Here is an 18,483-nt window from a genome sequence, read left to right as displayed (position 1 = left end):
TCTGATGTACAAGCTGATGTTTATCTGCAGCACTGTGGAAAACTTCCTTTATATTTGTTTATCATACATGCAAATACATTTGCTATATGCAACCCACACTTTGGTCCTGTAATAATGCTCTTGTTGTTCTGTGTTTTTCAACAGCAATTCGACTCTTCAACCTATTTCTGTGTTTATGACACACAAAAATGAATATATCATTGGGTTGTTTATCAGTTATTAAATGAGTAATTGTGCACTGTTTTAAAAGGTTTTTATAGGAACATTTCCATACAGGGTTTTTTTATAAGGCCCGTCATTCATGACATTAGATTCCACTATGTTTACTGAATTTAGCTGAAGAAATGTAGAATACTTTAATGGTGACTAGAATAAAAAATAATAGCTGAAAAATGACAGAAAAACTCCAGGACAATTTCCGACAATCTGTTGTGGTGATTCTACAGTCGCCATGGTAACAAAAACTACAGTAATTAATATGTTGTGGTGATTCTACAGTCGCCATGGTAACAAAAACTACAGTAATTAATATGTTGTGGTGATTCTACAGTCGCCATGGTAACAACAACTACACTAGTTAATCTGTTGTGGTGATTCTACAGTTGCCATGGTAACAACAACTACACTAGTTAATCTGTTGTGGTGATTCTACAATCACCATGGTAACAAAAACTACAGTAATTAATATGTTGTGGTGATTCTACAGTCGCCATGGTAACAAAAACTACAGTAATTAATCTGTTGTGGTGATTCTACAGTCGCCATGGTAACAACTACACTAGTTAATCTGTTGTGGTGATTCTACAGTTGCCATGGTAACAACAACTACACTAGTTAATCTGTTGTGGTGATTCTACAGTCGCCATGGTAACAACAACTACAGCAGTTAATCTGTTGTGGTGATTCTACAGTTGCTATGGTAACACAACAACTATAGTAATATAAACAAATGAGTAAAATCTATAGTATACAGTGTTTATATAAGTACAGTGCAGTTAATACTACAGTATGTTGGAGCATTCATTAACAATGAGTTATAAGTACTGTAGTGTGTAGCATACTTTACTGTAGTATATAGTTCATCAACACTAGTATTTACTATAATTTACTATAGTGTTGTGTAATGTAGGACATTGCGAGTAGGAAGTGCAGGGCTTGTTCTCTGTGGGTTTCACCTGTAATTATAGACGGGTGGAGCTGAGAAACATCAACAGATCGACATTCGACAATACCTGTCCTCTCAGAGAAACAGGGGCACAGACAGTAATGGAGTAAACCTCTTACAGGAGGCTCGTCTTCATACAGCACACCTAATCATGATGTATTTACAGTAAACTAGCACATATTACAGCCTACACTGCTGGAACACACGTCAACAGCTGGACCAACCGGTTTATACACTGAGAGAAAGAGAAAGTGTGAAAATGAGAAGACTCTGCGGAGTGTTGAATCTGTTCATCTGTCTGATTTTATCCAGATTCAGTAAGTCTTGTTTATGATCAAACACTACTGCTTTACAGTGCTGTAATATTCAGGCTAATGTTGAAGACTGTATATTTTGGTTAGCCGTTTGTGGCAATGTTGGCTAACAAGTGCTTCCTTATTTATATACTAATAAAAATACATATACCAACAAATTACAGCAGAACCTGTTTAAACTGATGTTAAAAACTGTGAAGGAGACCTACAGTATCATGCCCCTGATGCCTAGAGCAGGGGTCACTAACCTTTTTCAAACTGAGAGCTACTTCTTGGGTAATGTGAAGGGCTACCAGTCCTGATACACTCTTTTTAAGTAACACATTTTCTCAATTTACTTTTAATTATGTTATTATTAATGATTAATGATATTCATCTATGTGAGCACACTGATCATGTTAATGACTCTAACAATAGTTGTCAATGATTGAACAAGGTAGGAAACGGATATCAGATCACTCCATTTGTCTGAAATAGTTTTGGACGTTTATTTTTATATATAACTTGATGTCATTTCCAATTTTACACCAATGCAAGAGTGGCAGATTTTGTTTATGCTAATGAAGGAGAGATGGCCACCAGTGGGCGGGGCTTTCCCCTCTGATGACGTCATAGAAAGGGAGAATGTCATGTTTCTGCAGACTGTGTTCATCAAGTATGATCAGAACAAACACAATTAATACATGTTCGCCATTAGAGGACACACAAGTGAATTTATAACCCCTTATAAAATTGATTTCTGCATAATAGGACCCCTTTAAGTAAGTTTAATCAGTCAATCTTTTATTTTAAACCTGGCAACACTGTAGGGACACTAAGATGATTTCTGATGTTGTCAAACTTGTTCCGTTTGCTATTATTATAATTTCTGATGTATTAATTTGTCTTCTTTCATTAATCAGATGCGGTTACATCTACCATCTACATTGAGAATGGGAGAACTTTAACTTTAAATGTGACTATACAAGGAAACCCTGAAGAAATCTTGTGGAAATTCAATGGAAACAAGCTGGCAGAGCGTGACTTGACTGATTTTCAAGATTATGGTCAATTCAAGGGACGATCCAGGATTAATATCACTTCTGGTCAGCTCACTGTTCGTAACGCGACCCGCCGTGACAGTGGCACATATGAGTCTGAAATACAGATCAGCGGAAAGCTGCAAATGTCTAAACATGAAGTCCGAGTCATTGGTAAGCGACTTTATGCAAATGAATGAAATAACACACCTGTCCCGTTGCTTAAAGACACAATGCATCATTTTGGCCAGCAGAGGGCGTATATTCACAACAAACAAAGACATTAGTGATTAAAAAGCAGTCTTTAACGTACTTTTTAATTTATTTTTTTTTTTTTAGAAATTAAGCTTCGTACATTATCTGAAAGCTAAATAAGTGTTCCACTGATTAATAGATTGTTAAAACTGGACAATATTCAGCTGAGGTGCAGCTTTTGAAAATCTGCAATCTGAGAGTTAGAAAATCTGAGAAAATCACCTTTAAGCTGCGGTCACATTAGAGTTTGAGCATGTGATATTCTGTCGTGCGGCGCTGCGAACAGGGGCGCGATTAAACAAGTTTATTAGACATTTAAAAAAGCAAGCGATTGCTCCATGTGTTCAATTTCTGTCCAGAGACAGAGCTCATGTATTGATACTCGATTGGCCTCACGCAGTCAAGTGATGCGATTTCGCAGGTCAGAGTTCACCAACCTTCAACTTTGCTCCTCAGCAACCTGCGAAACTTACCGGTCTGACGCATTCGCATGCGTATGAATAGAAGTCTATGGGAGGAAAAGCCCAGTGTGACCGCAGATTTAAAGTTCTTATGAAGTGCTTTGAAATGTGCATTTTTAATCAATGTTTAACAATCTCGACTGAAACATGGAGAGGGCAGGGCAAACTTCAGATGTGTATATCAGGTTTAAATCTTCTAAATGTGTGTTTTGTCACTGTTTATCAGCTTATAGAGTTCTTTAAAACTGTATTTTAAGTTCACAGGACTTTTGAAGTTGTAGAAATTGAGTTCTTAGCAATGCACATTACTAACAAAACATGCATTGGATATATTATTGCAGTGGGAAATTTACTAAATGCTTTCATGAAACAACGAAAAAAAAGCCTTATTTGTAAAAGTTTTGGCAGTTTCCAAACATACACCAAGACAAAGTTATCAACTGAAATGAAAATGAAATTGAGGTTTTTTTTGGCTTTATGAAATTACAAAAAATAAATAAAAATCAAAATACACTGATTATTGTACATCCCGTCCTCAATCATATACAGCTTTGATAATGACTATTAGTCCTACAGCCTGAAATCAAATCTCTTTTCCAGCCTTTAAAATGTTTTTGTATCTCTTCTCCAACCCTGTGCCTCTACAACATCATCATGAAGGTCTTCTGGAAAGCAGGTTTTCTATAGGCACAGTGACATTACAATCAATGGAAGATTTTATTTTCATTTCTCAGCACATTTACACACACGTGTACACAATCACAGTGGTCTAGATTGAGTTCTCAGCATTGCATGTTATTAACTAAACGTGTTGTGTTCTGTATATATTTACAGTAGGAAACTTACTAAATGTCTACATCTTTATCTTCACTATATTCTGTTTCTGGTCATGAGAAAAATCCATATTTTAGAATTTATAGCCAAGTAATGAGACATAGCAGCATGAGCTGTTGTCCTCCATGGTCTCAGATGAGATGTGTGTTTCCATCAGACGCAGTGCAGAAGCCGAGTGTGAGCTGTAAAGTCAACAAAACAACAGAATCTACAACCCTGCGGTGTTCAGTGCCGGACCCACAGTCTGTGAGCTACAGATGGACCACAGAACAATCAGATTCAGATCAACACTTGGGTCCGCAGCTCCAGATCAGCTCAGACCAGCAGTCAGACTCTGTTTATACCTGCACCGTGAGCAATCCTGTCAGCTGGAGTAACACCAGCGTGACCCTGAGAGCCTGCGGCACAGGTATACACACACACACACACTCCAGTATAATACAAGTGCTGCTGATCATGGAGATCGCTCTGCTGATCATTGAGTCTATTCATGAGTGACATGGTGGCGCAGTAGGTAGTGCTGTCGCCTCACAGCAAGAAGGTCGCTGGTTGGAGCCTTGGCTGGGTCAGTTGAGGTTTTCTGTGTGGAGTTTGCATGTTCTCCCTGTGTTGGCCTGGGTTTCCTTCTCCGGTTTCCCCCACAGTCTAAACACATGCAGTGCAGGTGAACTGGAGAAGCTAAATTGTCCATAGTGTATGAGTGTGTGTGGATGATTCCCAGAGATGGGTTGCAGCTAGAAGGGTATCCGCTGTGTAAAACATATGCTGGATAAGTTGGCGGTTCATTCCACTGTGGCGACCCCAGATTAATAATGGGACTAAGCCGACAAGAAATGAATGAATGAGTCTATTTATTTACTTGTGTGTGCATATATATTTCAGTTTAAATTAATTTCAGCACTATTATTGACTACTAATATGCAGATGTCTACATAATTTATATACAGTAGTTTGTCATGTGTTCTGTCTTTTAGTGGATGCATGACTATATAAGAGATTTTCTTTGTTTACCAAATAACTGATCTAATTGGATCTCCATTGTAAGCTTAATAGCGCATCCTAACAACACATAACGCAACTAAACTCTATAGTGACTAGCAATGTCTGTGTGCACCAAACGCAACACGACCGAAGCATTCCAATACCAGCCTGCTCTCCCAACGAAATGGGGGACGATATAATTAATACATATTTAACTATATTAAAAGTTCATCGGCTGAGTGACTGATGTGGTTGGTGATTTGCATTCTTCATGCAGACAGAGATTTAAAACACAACAAAGAAACTGAAGTGGGGAAAACTCTTTATAAAGTACTCATGTGCACATTGACATGACCTAAGATGATAAAGTGATTATTTGTTCATTCCATGAGTAACATTTTCATTAAGCCTTTAAACAATTCCCTATACATCTGTTCTGATTATTTTTCACCTAATAAATGTCCTCAGATTGTGTCTGGTGCTGGTTATGATTGTTGTTTGGTTCTTTAATAGATAACTCTGTTCTGAAGAACATTCTCATTGGACTTCTAGTCATCACTGCTTTGATTATAATGATCGCTGTGATTATCTGCCTTCTACAAAGGAGCACAGGTGAGATGTGTACTGTGTACATTTATTATTATTATTATTATTATTATTCAAAGATTTTCCGAGTGATCTTTTACAGAGTAAACAAATGTTTCACATATTTCAGTAAAAAATGCTGTGGTCAATATTTTTTTTAGTTGTCCACAGAACAAACCACTGTTATACAATGACTTGCCTAATTACCCTAACTTTACCCTAATTACCCTAGTGAAGCCTTTACATGTCACTGTAAGCTGAACACTAGTGTCTTGAAGAATATCTAGTCTAATATGATGTGCTGTCATCATGAAGAAGAGAAAATATAATTAGAAACAAATTAAAACTATTATGATCAGAAATGTGCTGAAAATAATCCCTCTGTTAAACGACACTTGGAAAATACTGTAATATTTCACAGCAGAACTTTGACATTTAAATGTGATATACAGCTTTCCTCAGTAGATGTGAGGAGATCTGGAGTGCTTTTTGTCCTAAATGTAGTGTCATGTGTTGTTTAGGTCTCACATATGCAGCAAGAAAAATACGAATACGGAGGACCCCAAAAACAAGCAAGTCTATGAAGATGTTTGGTTAAATAGGAGTTTAATGTGGCAGTTCTGTTCATCATCTCTGCTTCTGTTTACTTCTTCAAATGTTTTCACTTAGTTTAGATTGATGTGCATTATTTCCACAGCTAACACACATCATGCTGAGCGTCAAGAGCAAGCCTTCGTTAACTTAAAGAAAAAAGAAAAGCAGTACATAAATAATGATGATTATGATGATGAAGAAGAAGATGATAAACCTGATGATGAACATGATGAAAGATCAAATGAAAACAGAACAAATCATGACAAATCAGGTAAAGAACATATTTTTTTTGTCATTTAAAGAGAGTGCTAGAGATGGATGGGTCTAAAATTCACATACACTGCTTATTACACACACTGGGATGCACAGCTCACACTAACATCTTTAAATAGAAGACATTAAAAAATTCAATTGTTTTATATATATATATATATATATATATTTATTTTTTTTTTTAAATAACTCAGGGGTTTTTGGTGTATCCAGCTGATTCTGTAGATGATCTTTGACATTACGCACAAACACATCTCCAGTATTTACTCACTAGTGAAGTGTTAGTTTTATAATTTTGGTTATGTACATAACGAATCCATGATGACGTAATGCAACTCAAATGCACTGTTTTAATGCACGTTACACCTCAAAACACATCCAAAACTTATAAGAATGAGCACAAGCCTCAGTTTAGACCATCTGCTTGATGAACAGACCCCTAGCTAAAACCTCAATATATGAAATAAAAAGTAAAACCTTTTGAACTTAATGTTTACAATGCAAATCCAATTAGATCCTCTTTATTTGGTAAACAAAGCAAGTCTCTCACGTATGACTGCACACACTGCATTGTACATAAATCAGATGAACACTTTAGTCAGTAATATTACTGTAATTATTTAAAAACTGAATAAATAAAGATTTGAACACATTTATACAAGTAAATAAACAGAATTAATGATGGGCTAAACATCTGCAGACTTCTGTGTGCACAGATTCCGTGTGGGCTTTGTGATGACTTTCATGGCTTTCTTCAAGGCAGATTGCTGACAGCAGACGTTTTAGGATAGTTTGTGGTTTGATTAATTTTAACACCACTTGATGAAATGTTCATTTTTCTGTGACCCGTGTCTCTTTAACTGTAAGAGTAATGCTTTATACTACAGCATTTATCCATCAGTGTTAATCTCCTCCACCCACAGAACACCTCCCTCCAGCAACAGACCCTCAGGAGAGAAAAGCAGACGCTGAAGAGAGAACAGAAGAGCCGGAGAACACTGATGCTGAAAATACAGAGGAAACTCGTTTAGCAGAAACTACTGAAACCACTGAAGGAGCGACTGAAGCAGGTAAAGCAGTTATTAACTCCGCTGTTGTCTTATATTCCTGTGTACATTATTACGGCCTTCAGGTCAAACAGACCTGCCTTCACTAAAGCTCTAAAGCACAGGTGTCAAATTCAGTTCCTGGAGGGCCGCAGCTCTGCACAGTTTAGTTTCAACCCTAATTAAACACACCTGATCAAACTAATTGAGTCTTTCAGGCTTGTTTGAAACCTACAGGTAAGTGTGTTGGAGCAGGGTTGAAACTAAACTGTGCAGGGCTTCGGCCCTCCAGGAATCGAGTTTGACACCCCTGATCTAAACTAAAGCAGATCAGATTAATTTCAGTCCTCAAATCTATTCAGCATGAAGAAACAAGCCGATCTTCATCACACACACACTCTGTGAATGTTTGGGGTTTCCCTCAGCAGTGTGCAGTATTTTAGCAGCGTTCACTCAGTGGACAACACTCATCCCTCACTACAGTAAAGAGCGTGTTTAATCATGAATAAAGTATGTGCAGAAGTGTAAAGTTTAACAAGACAGTATTCATAAAAGTTATGATTCTTATTGTGTGTGTGTTTGTTTAGTGTGTGTGTTTAGTGTGGTGTATTAAATGGTTTTATAGCTGGTGAAAGACACCCGCTGTACCCTAAATGTGTTCAGTCTTCATGAAAATTAAAAAAAAAAACAGAAAACTATTCATTTCTAATGTTAGTGTAATTTCAGAAAGTCTCCAAATTTCTGGATTAAAAACTTCAACATTGTTTAGTTTTTTTTCTTCTGTTGTTTAAATGGTGTCTGGGTCAATGTGGACCCATAAATGTCAATAGGAGGGTTAAAAGACTTTGACTGGACTGAATACGACTCAATATACAATCAATAAAGGACTCGCATGTCTACATACTCTCCATAATTGTGCAGAAATAAATCTATTTGATCTGACACTTATTGTACTGGTGTTTTCCAGGCAACATCAAGGACGTTTATATATATATCTTTTTATACCAACTGAACAATTGCTAGCTCCGGTGTGTATTGTCGTTGGAAAATTAAGTTGACTTATTTCTTTTAAAATAAATTTTCACTTGGTAAGAAAAAAATATATATAAAAATGTTCTCACTGGAACCCATTAAAATGGCCATTTCTAACCCCAGTACTGCCCTAAAATTAAGAAAGATTTATTATCAGATGGTCAAATTAAAAAAAACTGTAACGGATAATTTTTTTTTGCCTAGACCGTTTAAGTTTTAAAGTCGGCTTATACAGCAAACACTGTGTTTTCTGTATATTATAGTCTGTTATAATGGAGTCGATTGGATAAATTGTGCATTTATAAGTGTGTGTATAGATGCATGTTGTACTGTTATGTGTGTAAATATGTAATTGCGTAATAAGTGACTGTACTGGAAGTCTATTTTGAACTGGAGGAATTTTATTTTAAACTGAAGCTCAAGCGTTAGTGTAAAGACAGAGCATGTTCAACTATACTATACACATAGTATAGCACAGTCAGATATAGAAGTTTGTTTTCACCTGGACAATGAATGAAATGAGTAACATTATAATGTTGTGTTGCAGGAGGAGATGCAGAGGATGTGGACACTAATGCAGAGGATGGAGACTGACAGCACGACAGCAGAAATAACTTAAACACCAACACAATCTCTCAGGCAAAAACATGGTGCTTCAGCAAATAAATCAGTGGAGGATGAGAACTGAGGGCCAGATTACTGAAAGGAGTCAGTTACAATAACAATGTGTTAATGTATTTACCAACATGAACAAACAACACATTCACAGTATCACATTACATTAGTTGGAGATTTTTACTTTGTGCATTTACTAATGTTAACAAGCATGAATTTACATGTTAATAGAGTATTAGTAAATGTTGAACTGATTAATAAACACTGCACAAGTATCCTTCATTATTGTGAAGCATGACCATGGGGTTAGGAAATCTGGTGTATCAGGGTGTCAATCATTTACTATACTCAACTAAAAATAAATAATGCACAAAAGCACACACACAATTTAAAATGGGTGCTCAAACAAGCAATTTCTTTTTCTCTTTTGGTGTTGCTGCCTTTGTACATTTTATATTAAACATAGCCTAATTCATGAAGCAGTCATTTCACAGAACTACTGCACATGGTTTTACTTGATTAAAGCCTACTTGTATTAAACAGCTAATCATTGGCTTCTTTATAGTCAAGGTAGCAGTAGGGTTGAAGTATTAGAGATGCAGAGTAAGATCATCAGAATAAAGCTGAAGGTCACACAGCATCTTCCCTATTAACATGCACATGAAGTGGAAACACAAGCTCGTGACAAGTTTTGCAGCTCGCCGTGTTGGAATGTTCAGACTTGAAGTCTGACCTGTGAAATCACATCAAGATTGCGTGAGACCAATCCAACTCCAGCGTGACCACAGCTTAAAACAATCCGAGTAACGTAATCAGTGATGTTAGTGAGTGAAGCATCTGAAATAAAGGACTAGAATGCAGTCAATAAGTTCAAGTTTAAAAATAACAGTTCATGACACTTCAGCATCAATTCTCCACTGCACATAGTAGATAGACAAAACATTATTGCTCAACTATTTTTTTTTCTTTCACTGTTGCACGTAGTAAATCTGACCTCAAGCGTTCCAAGTGGACTGTAAATAACCTTCAGTTTACACCAGTACCATTTCTCAGATCAGTCAGCAGCAGGGTTCATCATGGGTTGTGTTGAATGGACTAAACAACTGAATGTCAAAAAAAAAAAAAAAAAAAAAAAAAGCATGTGCTTGGTGATTTTAGGCATGTGAAAGGGTTAATGTGAAAGAGAAGGGAACATATGCAGAATAAAGAGCAAAGCTCAAACCCTGTGAAATATTACAAAATATAAAAATGATAAAAAAAAACAAAAACTTTAGGCCATCTATAAGCCAGTGCGCTCCAAAACAGAGACAAATTCCCATTTAAAAAGATAAACACCAAGTCTGCAGTTAGTTGCTTCTGTCTAAATGGATCAGGGGTTGGCATAGGCTCATACTTCAGTTTCTCATCTAATCTGACCAATCAAATGCTCTCGTATCTGACATCAGCCGCTCCACCAATGGAAAGCAATTTTGAAGGAAGGAAACTTATAGTGATGGAGTGTTTCCCCAAACAATGAAGTAGGAAACAAAGCACAACCATTCAAATAAGAGCAAAGACAGACTTGTACTATACTCTTTATTATTTTTTTCTAAAAAGACACCTGAAGGTCATTTACAAAGTCAGTACAAAACATCTTTAAGGTCTTACAGAAATCTTTGGGATGACAATTCTTTAAAAAGGAAGCAAAAGCTGCAACTAGACTCAAACAAGAAGCTTTTATAGCCAAAAGACGACTTTTTAAAAAGTAGTTGTGCAGTTAAGGCTTAGTGATCTGGACTTCCAAACAGCCAGAATGACCTTTCCCCAGTCCAGAAGGAAGAGACGCTTCAGTCTCAGTCAGACTCCTCCTCAGACTCGGACTCTGAAAAACACATCACACAGTTCCACATCAGCATACGGAGTTACTTCAGCTTTTGCTGACAATTTATATGAATCCAGAGAAAATGAACACCCAACTAAAACAAATAAATAAAATTATAAATTGTGAGTTTTATAGAAGACAGATATTCTCTTTTTTTTCAGTTTAACAAATTAAAGGTGTAAACATTGGTTTCATTTAAGCCAGACCTGTGCAAAACTGCATATTTCACATCTACCAGCTGAAGGAAAAGTAGAATAAAAGAATAGAAATAGAAATTTGCACAGTATTGAAGCATTGAAGTTAGATCAGTTTGGGTTAAAGCATCTTAATTGTTTTTATAAGAATAAAAGGAACAAATATAAACGAAACGCAAAAGTTACTTTAAAATAAGCCTCATTTCATCCTCTGATCTGAAACACCTGGACACTAAATGTAATGATTAATGTAGGAGAAGGCATGTCAGTAAATCTGTTAGTAAACTCAGTCATATGCATACAAAACCCTGATCACACATGCTGCTCGAGTACATTTATCCAGAAGACAGATTGTAAGGTTAACCATTATCAAAACTAATAACAACTACAACAAATAATAATAATAATCATCATCCTCACCCTCTTCAGCGTTCTTCAGCCACTCCACGAACGTCTTCATCTGCTCCAGGAACACACTCTTCCCTTTGGCCAGATGAGCTTCAGTGAACCACTTCAGAACAGCCTCTTCACTCAACACATCCACTGGAGGACAGGTTTGGGGAGTCAGAGAGGTCAGGGGTCATTATTGTTTAGCACTAGAGAAGCAGCACTCTTCCACAGAGCAGTGCGGTTCAGTTCAGGACGGGGAACAGTTTACAAAAACATTTCAAGTTGTCTGTTTATAGAGTCGGTCTCCATATTACAGTTTACATTAATCAGCTCCAGCGAGTCACTTTTCCTTCCAACATCCCCTTTTACATTAGGTATAAAGGCACAGCAAACAAGACGATATTTGGACATTTAAATAAGTCTTAAAAGCGGAGACTGTGGAAATGTTCTGTTGAAGCCCAGCAGACAAGAATGATTTTACATGGTGATGTTGAAGCTGAAGCTTGAGGCAGTAACTACATGGTAGCTGGTGTAAAGAGCAATGAACAAGTCTGGGATGGAAAAGAAATTAAAGTTGCTTCAGTGAAAGCTAAACCGATCTCATCCCAACACAAAGCAGCTCTAGAAATCTCCTTCACCCTTGTGTGCTGCTGTTGGGGAGGTGTTCATCCACTCTGGGGTGATTGGGTCTTATTGTGGACACATGTGAAATGACATGTCGGGGAAAAAGCTTTGAAATCTCTTAAACTAAACACTGTTGGCTAAATAACTCTTTTGACTTCGCCATGTTCATAAGTGATTGAAGTTAATATAAAACCATGTAGTATTTCTGATCAGGCCTGAGGCAGCCCAACACCAACATTGGCCATTTACAACTTCTGATAGTGGAAACAGAAAACAGCATACTATACTGAACTGTACCACTGCGTATAAGCTGAAGCGCAGGGCTGGAGAATCATCCGTACCTTTATAGAGCAGCAGGACCATCTTCTGGAAGGTCTTCATGAAGTGGATATTATCGTAGCAGAACTCCTGGATCCTCTGCAGCAGCGAGAGCTCAGACTGAGCCTGTGTGCTGAAGGCCTTCAGAAGAGGACTGTGTTGCTGAAGACAAAACATCAAGAGTTCGGTCAGACAAAACACTTGCACAAGGTCAGGCATTACATGATGAGAGCCAAATTAAAGCATTCTCAACAAGCGAAGCTGCAAGAGTCGCGCCACAAGATCTGTAAAGTTAGCCAGACACTACAGATCAGAGTCACTGCAGAGTTAAAGCTGAAAGTTAAGCATCATTTAATTGTGTCAGTATTAATCTAATCTAAAACAGAGGGCGGGGCATAGAGCAGCTCCTCCCCTTTTTGAAAAACAGCCACTAGAGAGGAGGTGTCCAAAGTCAGTTCTGGAGGGCCGGTGTCCTGCTGAGCTCAGCTTCAACACACCTGCACGGAAGTTTCTAGTATATCTAGTAAGAGCTTGATTAGCTGGTTCAGGCGTGTTTGATTAGGGTTGGAGCTAAACTCTCCAGCACACGCACCCTCTAGGACAGAGTTTGGACACCCCAGCACTAGAGTATTGCCAAGGCTGTGCCAGTGAGCAGTTGAGCTCAAACAAGCAAATGAGAAGGGGGAGGGGCAGTCAGACTACAGAGCATTTGATTGGTCAGAACACTTGATTAGAAACAGAGCAATGTGATCATTTATCCATCCACAAATGACAAACTGCAAAACTTGGATGTTTAGATTCTCTAAATGCACTGCTTAACATGTACTAAAACCTAAACTCTATCAAACAATTGAGTAAATTCATCTCATGAAGGAGTCTCACAGGTTACCTTCAGGTGTTTGATGGCCTGTTCGGTGACCAGCTCCTCTTTCTTATTCCACTCCACATCGCTCATCAGACTGGTCCACATGATCCCGATCATCAGCTGCTCAGAGATGCTGCTCCTCTTCATTTCCTCCTTACAGTAGTCAATGATCTGAAAGAGAACACAGGGCTCTTATAGTATGGAGCTGACTTTGAAGGGTGTTCATATGATTTGACTAATTTAATAAAATATATAGAACATTCAAAATAGTTTAAATTTGCTTTAACTTCACTATTGAACATCTGAAAATGTAAGACATCTGAATCAAGGCAGATTCCACACTCAGGATTCTGAAATCCTAGACTGCAGATATCCAGTTTCAAGTTCAATTAAATTCAACTCAAAACAAAGAAATTCAGATATGCAAGTAGATCAGCGGTCATGAAGACCATGTGTCAGGTAGTTAAAACGGTAGGCTACAAATAATTCGTTATTAATTATTCATAATTCACCACCGTCTATGGCGACGATGCCATTATGATGTTTCATATTAGACATCGTACGATGCCAAAATGGTCGACATCGCCCAACCCTAGCTCTAATGTCTCTCAAAGGGGAAAACAAAATTGACATTCAGCAAACAAATCCTTGCCTGACCTACACTTTTATCGGTTATCGCTTTTGTTGGTGCCCAATTTTAACATGAGACTTTAAAAACCAGGTGTAAATTAAGCACGAACAGTCGGTTCTGCCGGATTAAAATTTAAGTCCCGCACAGATCTCTAGTGTGTGGCTCAGGAGGACACAATTCATCTGCATAATGTTTAAGACACTTAGATGTACGAAAAAGCTTCATCTTAAACTTCAAACTTTATGCATGTGATCTAGGAATTCAGAACAAATATGAAAAAAAATAAATAAATAATTAAAAAAAAGCCTCAATTCAGATTTAAGTTACCAAATTCAAAACCAATTCAGTTTCATTAAACTACAATGATCAATAATTCCAATTCATTTTAAAAGGTGCATATGAGTCATTAAAAGGGCCATGTATTAATGGAGTCATTAAGGCCAGGGCTGACCTCTTTAAAAGAAACGCCCAGAGAGATCTGCTCCTGGAGCTCTTTCTGAAGCTCCTTGCGAGCGCCCAATGACTGCTGGTTGCGTGCAAAGTCAGAGATCTCCTTCAGGCCAGCGCCAGTGAAGTATCTGGAGAAGTGCTCATAGCTTCGCTTGTTAACTGGAAACAGCTCCTGCAGAAAGAAAAGAGACAGTTTAGCAGCGTTTCTGCAGGATTCAGTCAAATTTAAGAAAATGCTAACATTTCTAGGGATAATGACAGGATTTGATGGGAATTAAGTATTTTACTTGATATACACAATTCTTTATATCGGTCAAATACACTTGCAAACAAAAAACAAAAAAACAAACAAAAAAATGCACAAAAAAAACACATATGTAAAATGGAGGTGTCAAAAATTGAAGAATTGTTGACGATTGAGTGCCGGCCAGATTGTGTAGTTTAACATGGCTACAGTAAAATTTAACATTTAAAAAAATAAAGATCTGTTCACACAAAAATGCCAAAACCTACTGTGATGCATGCCAAGAACACATGGAAACAAGAGGCAATAATGACATGTATGCTGGGTTCACACCAAAATGGGGAATTAAGCATTTATGAGGTAACTGCATACAAGTCAATGCAAATGAGAGAACAGAGGCAGATTACAGTCCTGTGGTCGAACAATGCGCAAGCGATCGGTTTCCTCTGAACATTTAGAAGTGCCTAACATGTTTAAAATCATTTAAGACTATTCATTGCAAACACAATCACCTCTCAGCTTATCAAAACCAATTATGATCAACTGTGGTGTAGTGCATCAATCTGGGACTCACCATCAGCCGGTTGTCCATGCTGACCTTACGCAGACTGCCAGCGACTGAGTTAATGTCCTTCTCACTGATCCATGACTTGAACAGCTTCACAGCAAAGGCCGGAGACACACCTGTTGAGTAAAGTAAGTTTGATGCCATCAGGAGCATTGGCTATATTTATGACATTTGGACTAAATATTCAATATATAAATTTACAATCGTTTCTTTCATCCATGCCGTTTAAAAGGAGAGGGGAAAAAAAGAAAAAAAAAGTCATTTACTTTGATCAATGATACTCTAATTCTTAAAAGACGCTTTAAACCTTAGCTCTAAAGTATGGCTTAAATCTACACATTCTATTAAAATTTAGGTTTCCTCAAAATATTCTTAGACTAGTCCACCCATTGAGAATAAGACTACATTTAGCACAGTGTGGCATGTGTCGGCCGTACCTTCTTTCACCAGGTTGTCATTGAAGAGGCTGCTGAGGATGGCTGCAGACAGACTCCCGTTGCCCAGTAAAACACCCGTCAGCATGGCCAGCTTGTTTCGCTCAGACTCGCTGAACCCTTTTAAAAACAGGAGCAACTGCAGAGAGGAGAGCATGCTTCACATTACAAACTTATTTTCAACATGTCACACAATCAAATTAAATTATTAATATAAATATTACCTTCTTAATCTCCTCTTCAAATCCCTTCTCCAGGTATTTGTAACGCCTGATTAACTTGTTAAAAACCTGGTGAAAAAAAAAAAAAACACATTTGACGAATATTAACAACAGATCTCACGGTGTTATAAGATTTTGAAATACTGCGTCTCACACATTTAAAATTGCATGTACATGCCATCACAATTGCTCAAATCACAAACTCCTAGTAGACTCCAAATAAATCACAAGGCACAAATGCAGGATACCTGAGCATACGCCTTCATGGTCTTAATGTCTTCTTGTGCAGTGAACACACAGTACTTAGTCCGGGTCATGTCGTCGGATAAGGCACCTCCCGGAGCTGAAGAGCAGATGGGAAAACTTAGCTTAAACACGCCTCAAACTGCAGTCCTAAACCATTCCTTTGTGGACGGGAAGGCCTCAAATGTAAACAAATTAAATATTAAACTACTAAAAGGAAAAAAATAAATAAAATAAAATTGTTTAGACAGTTTAGACCAACCAAAACCTAAAATGGTGACATCTGGTGGCAAATAATGGCATAAAATATCCAAACAGCCCATCCAAAATATCCTTAAACTTCTAGATTAAGCGGGAAAAAGATTTTTCACAAAACCGTTCTTATGGAAGCTTGATGTAAACGCTAGACGGCTGGAAACTCCTGAAATCCTTCATTCCAGCACTTACCCAGCATTCCACCAGCCACCAGGATGTCGAACAGCGTTTCTGCATAGCGCCGATAATCAAGCTTGGCTCCAGAGGAATCGAGGAACTTGGCAACGGCCTCTAAATCAGTGCCAGTTTGGTTTAGTCCTTGTACAATGCTCTCTTGAAACTGTGAAGGGTCAAATCTCTCCTTTTCATCTGTTCAACAGGAAGAGGAAACAGAAAAATGAGGTCAACTTGGACTATTGCTCATGATTGCAGGTAAAAGAATTGGACTTTCATGCTGTAAAAGGACTGGATTTCAACAACAAGGGGGAAAATAGAGAAAAACCTGCAATTAAATGAAATACTTTAATTTGAACTACAAATTGATTTAAAATGACAACCAGTGACAAAAATAAAGTTTAACTGATAGTCGCCATTGTAGTTTTAAATAACTATTAATAATAATAATAATAATAATAATAAATAATCGAAATAAATCCAATTTCAGTCAGGGAAAAAAAAAATTAAATCACTCATACATATGCAGACCTACAACACAAATGGCATTTAATAGGTAAATTTATTTAAAATACACATTGTATTAAACACTAAAGTCTTATATATATATATATATATATATATATATATATATATATATATATATATATATATATATATATATATATATATATATATATATATATATATATATATATGTGTGTGTTTTTTTTGCTTTAAATAGCTGGCAACTAGTCAATTTCATTTATTTAATAGATACACACACACTAATAATAATAATAATAATAATAATAATAATAATAATAATATATATATATATATATATATATATATATATATATATATATATATATATATATATATACATACATATATATATATATATATATATATATATATATAAACAAACAATTAAATCGATTAAAAAAATAAACAAAAACTAACTAGCATGGTTAAGACGTGTTACCAAAAAGCAAGGTGGAAATGTACGAATACAGGAGTTTAAAGAAAGAAAAACTTTAGAAATGCCAACATTAAGACTGAAAACCCAAACGAACCTCTCTTTCGGGTCTTGAACCGCTGGCCTGTAAGCGTCGGCTTCTGCTGCTTTTGATAACTCATAAAAAACGCCCTGGAGGAGGAAAACACTTCCGGTTAACAGGACACGCGGACAGAAGAGAAGCAGACGGAAAGTTAATTACTTTCACTTCCGGAAGAGAAAACGCGAGTCTCGAGACAAAGGCAACAACTTAACAATAACATGCCCTCAAAAATACCACAAAACTTTGAAAAAGTACTCGAACACGTTACCCTTCTGATTAAAGCTTCTACTGAATCACTAACGTTAAACTATATTGCTCTGAAATGGCGTATCAGTGTTTTTACCCCATCACACAGGCTACTTTAAATGAGTAAACTTAAAAAGAGGAAAATAGTTCAGCAGAGATAATCAAATAGGTACCATTTACATAAATCAAATAATAAACAACTACAATATATTAAACTACTTCAAAGAGGTACTTACCGAAATAGTAAAGTTAGATAACTGTTTGAGAGCCGTTAACAAGTAAACACACGACCGCAAAGAAGATCTGAACTGAGCCGAGCCGCTCGAGCTACTTAAAAAGGCTGGGCGAGTTCATTAGCTGAGGGGGGAACAGAGAGGATAAATGCCAGAACATGGACAAAATGGGGAAATATACATGTTTATCTTTTATCAGCTTTACTTATATGTCATTGTACATGTCATATGCATACTCAAACAAAGTAGTTATTTGTATTATGTTGGAAATACTTACCTTAAGTTTTACTCCTCCACCTTTTAAAACGCAGACAT

The 18,483-nt window shown here is 36.9% G+C and overlaps 2 protein-coding genes across 4 annotated transcripts; one reads left to right on the top strand and one right to left on the bottom strand.

The window, feature by feature from the left end:
- Nucleotides 1-1,225: 1,225 nt before the first annotated feature.
- On the top strand, nucleotides 1,226-9,454 carry cd58 (CD58 molecule). Of its 3 annotated transcripts, none has more exons than XR_015499009.1 (8): nucleotides 1,226-1,482; nucleotides 2,382-2,672; nucleotides 4,206-4,457; nucleotides 5,543-5,641; nucleotides 6,136-6,186; nucleotides 6,312-6,479; nucleotides 7,198-7,551; nucleotides 9,107-9,454. XR_015499009.1 is itself a non-coding variant. In XM_087267226.1 (8 exons), the coding sequence occupies exons 1-8, from the start codon at nucleotides 1,425-1,427 to the stop codon at nucleotides 9,151-9,153; spliced, it is 1,110 nt and encodes a 369-aa protein (XP_087123352.1). In that variant the 5' UTR covers nucleotides 1,226-1,424; the 3' UTR covers nucleotides 9,154-9,454. The 3 variants fall into 3 exon arrangements, 2 of the variants coding, with proteins under 2 accessions (XP_087123352.1, XP_087123351.1); XM_087267226.1 differs by having other exon boundaries at nucleotides 7,405-7,551; nucleotides 9,110-9,454; XM_087267225.1 differs by having other exon boundaries at nucleotides 7,405-7,551.
- Nucleotides 9,455-10,429: 975 nt separating this feature from the next.
- bzw1b (basic leucine zipper and W2 domains 1b) lies at nucleotides 10,430-18,246 on the bottom strand. Its single transcript, NM_213092.2, has 12 exons — nucleotides 18,172-18,246; nucleotides 17,705-17,778; nucleotides 16,665-16,841; nucleotides 16,223-16,317; nucleotides 15,978-16,043; nucleotides 15,757-15,892; nucleotides 15,326-15,435; nucleotides 14,509-14,679; nucleotides 13,451-13,597; nucleotides 12,585-12,723; nucleotides 11,650-11,772; nucleotides 10,430-11,035 (listed from the first exon to the last, which is right to left on the bottom strand). The coding sequence occupies exons 2-12, from the start codon at nucleotides 17,766-17,768 to the stop codon at nucleotides 11,007-11,009; spliced, it is 1,257 nt and encodes a 418-aa protein (NP_998257.1). The 5' UTR covers nucleotides 17,769-17,778; nucleotides 18,172-18,246; the 3' UTR covers nucleotides 10,430-11,006.
- Between the last annotated feature and the right edge of the window lie 237 nt (nucleotides 18,247-18,483).

This window comes from Danio rerio, chromosome 9, assembly GCF_052040795.2.
Source record: "Danio rerio strain M-AB ecotype USA chromosome 9, GRCz13ab, whole genome shotgun sequence".
NCBI classification, from domain to species: Eukaryota; Metazoa; Chordata; class Actinopteri; order Cypriniformes; family Danionidae; genus Danio; species Danio rerio.
This window is presented reverse-complemented; position numbering and strand designations above follow the sequence as displayed.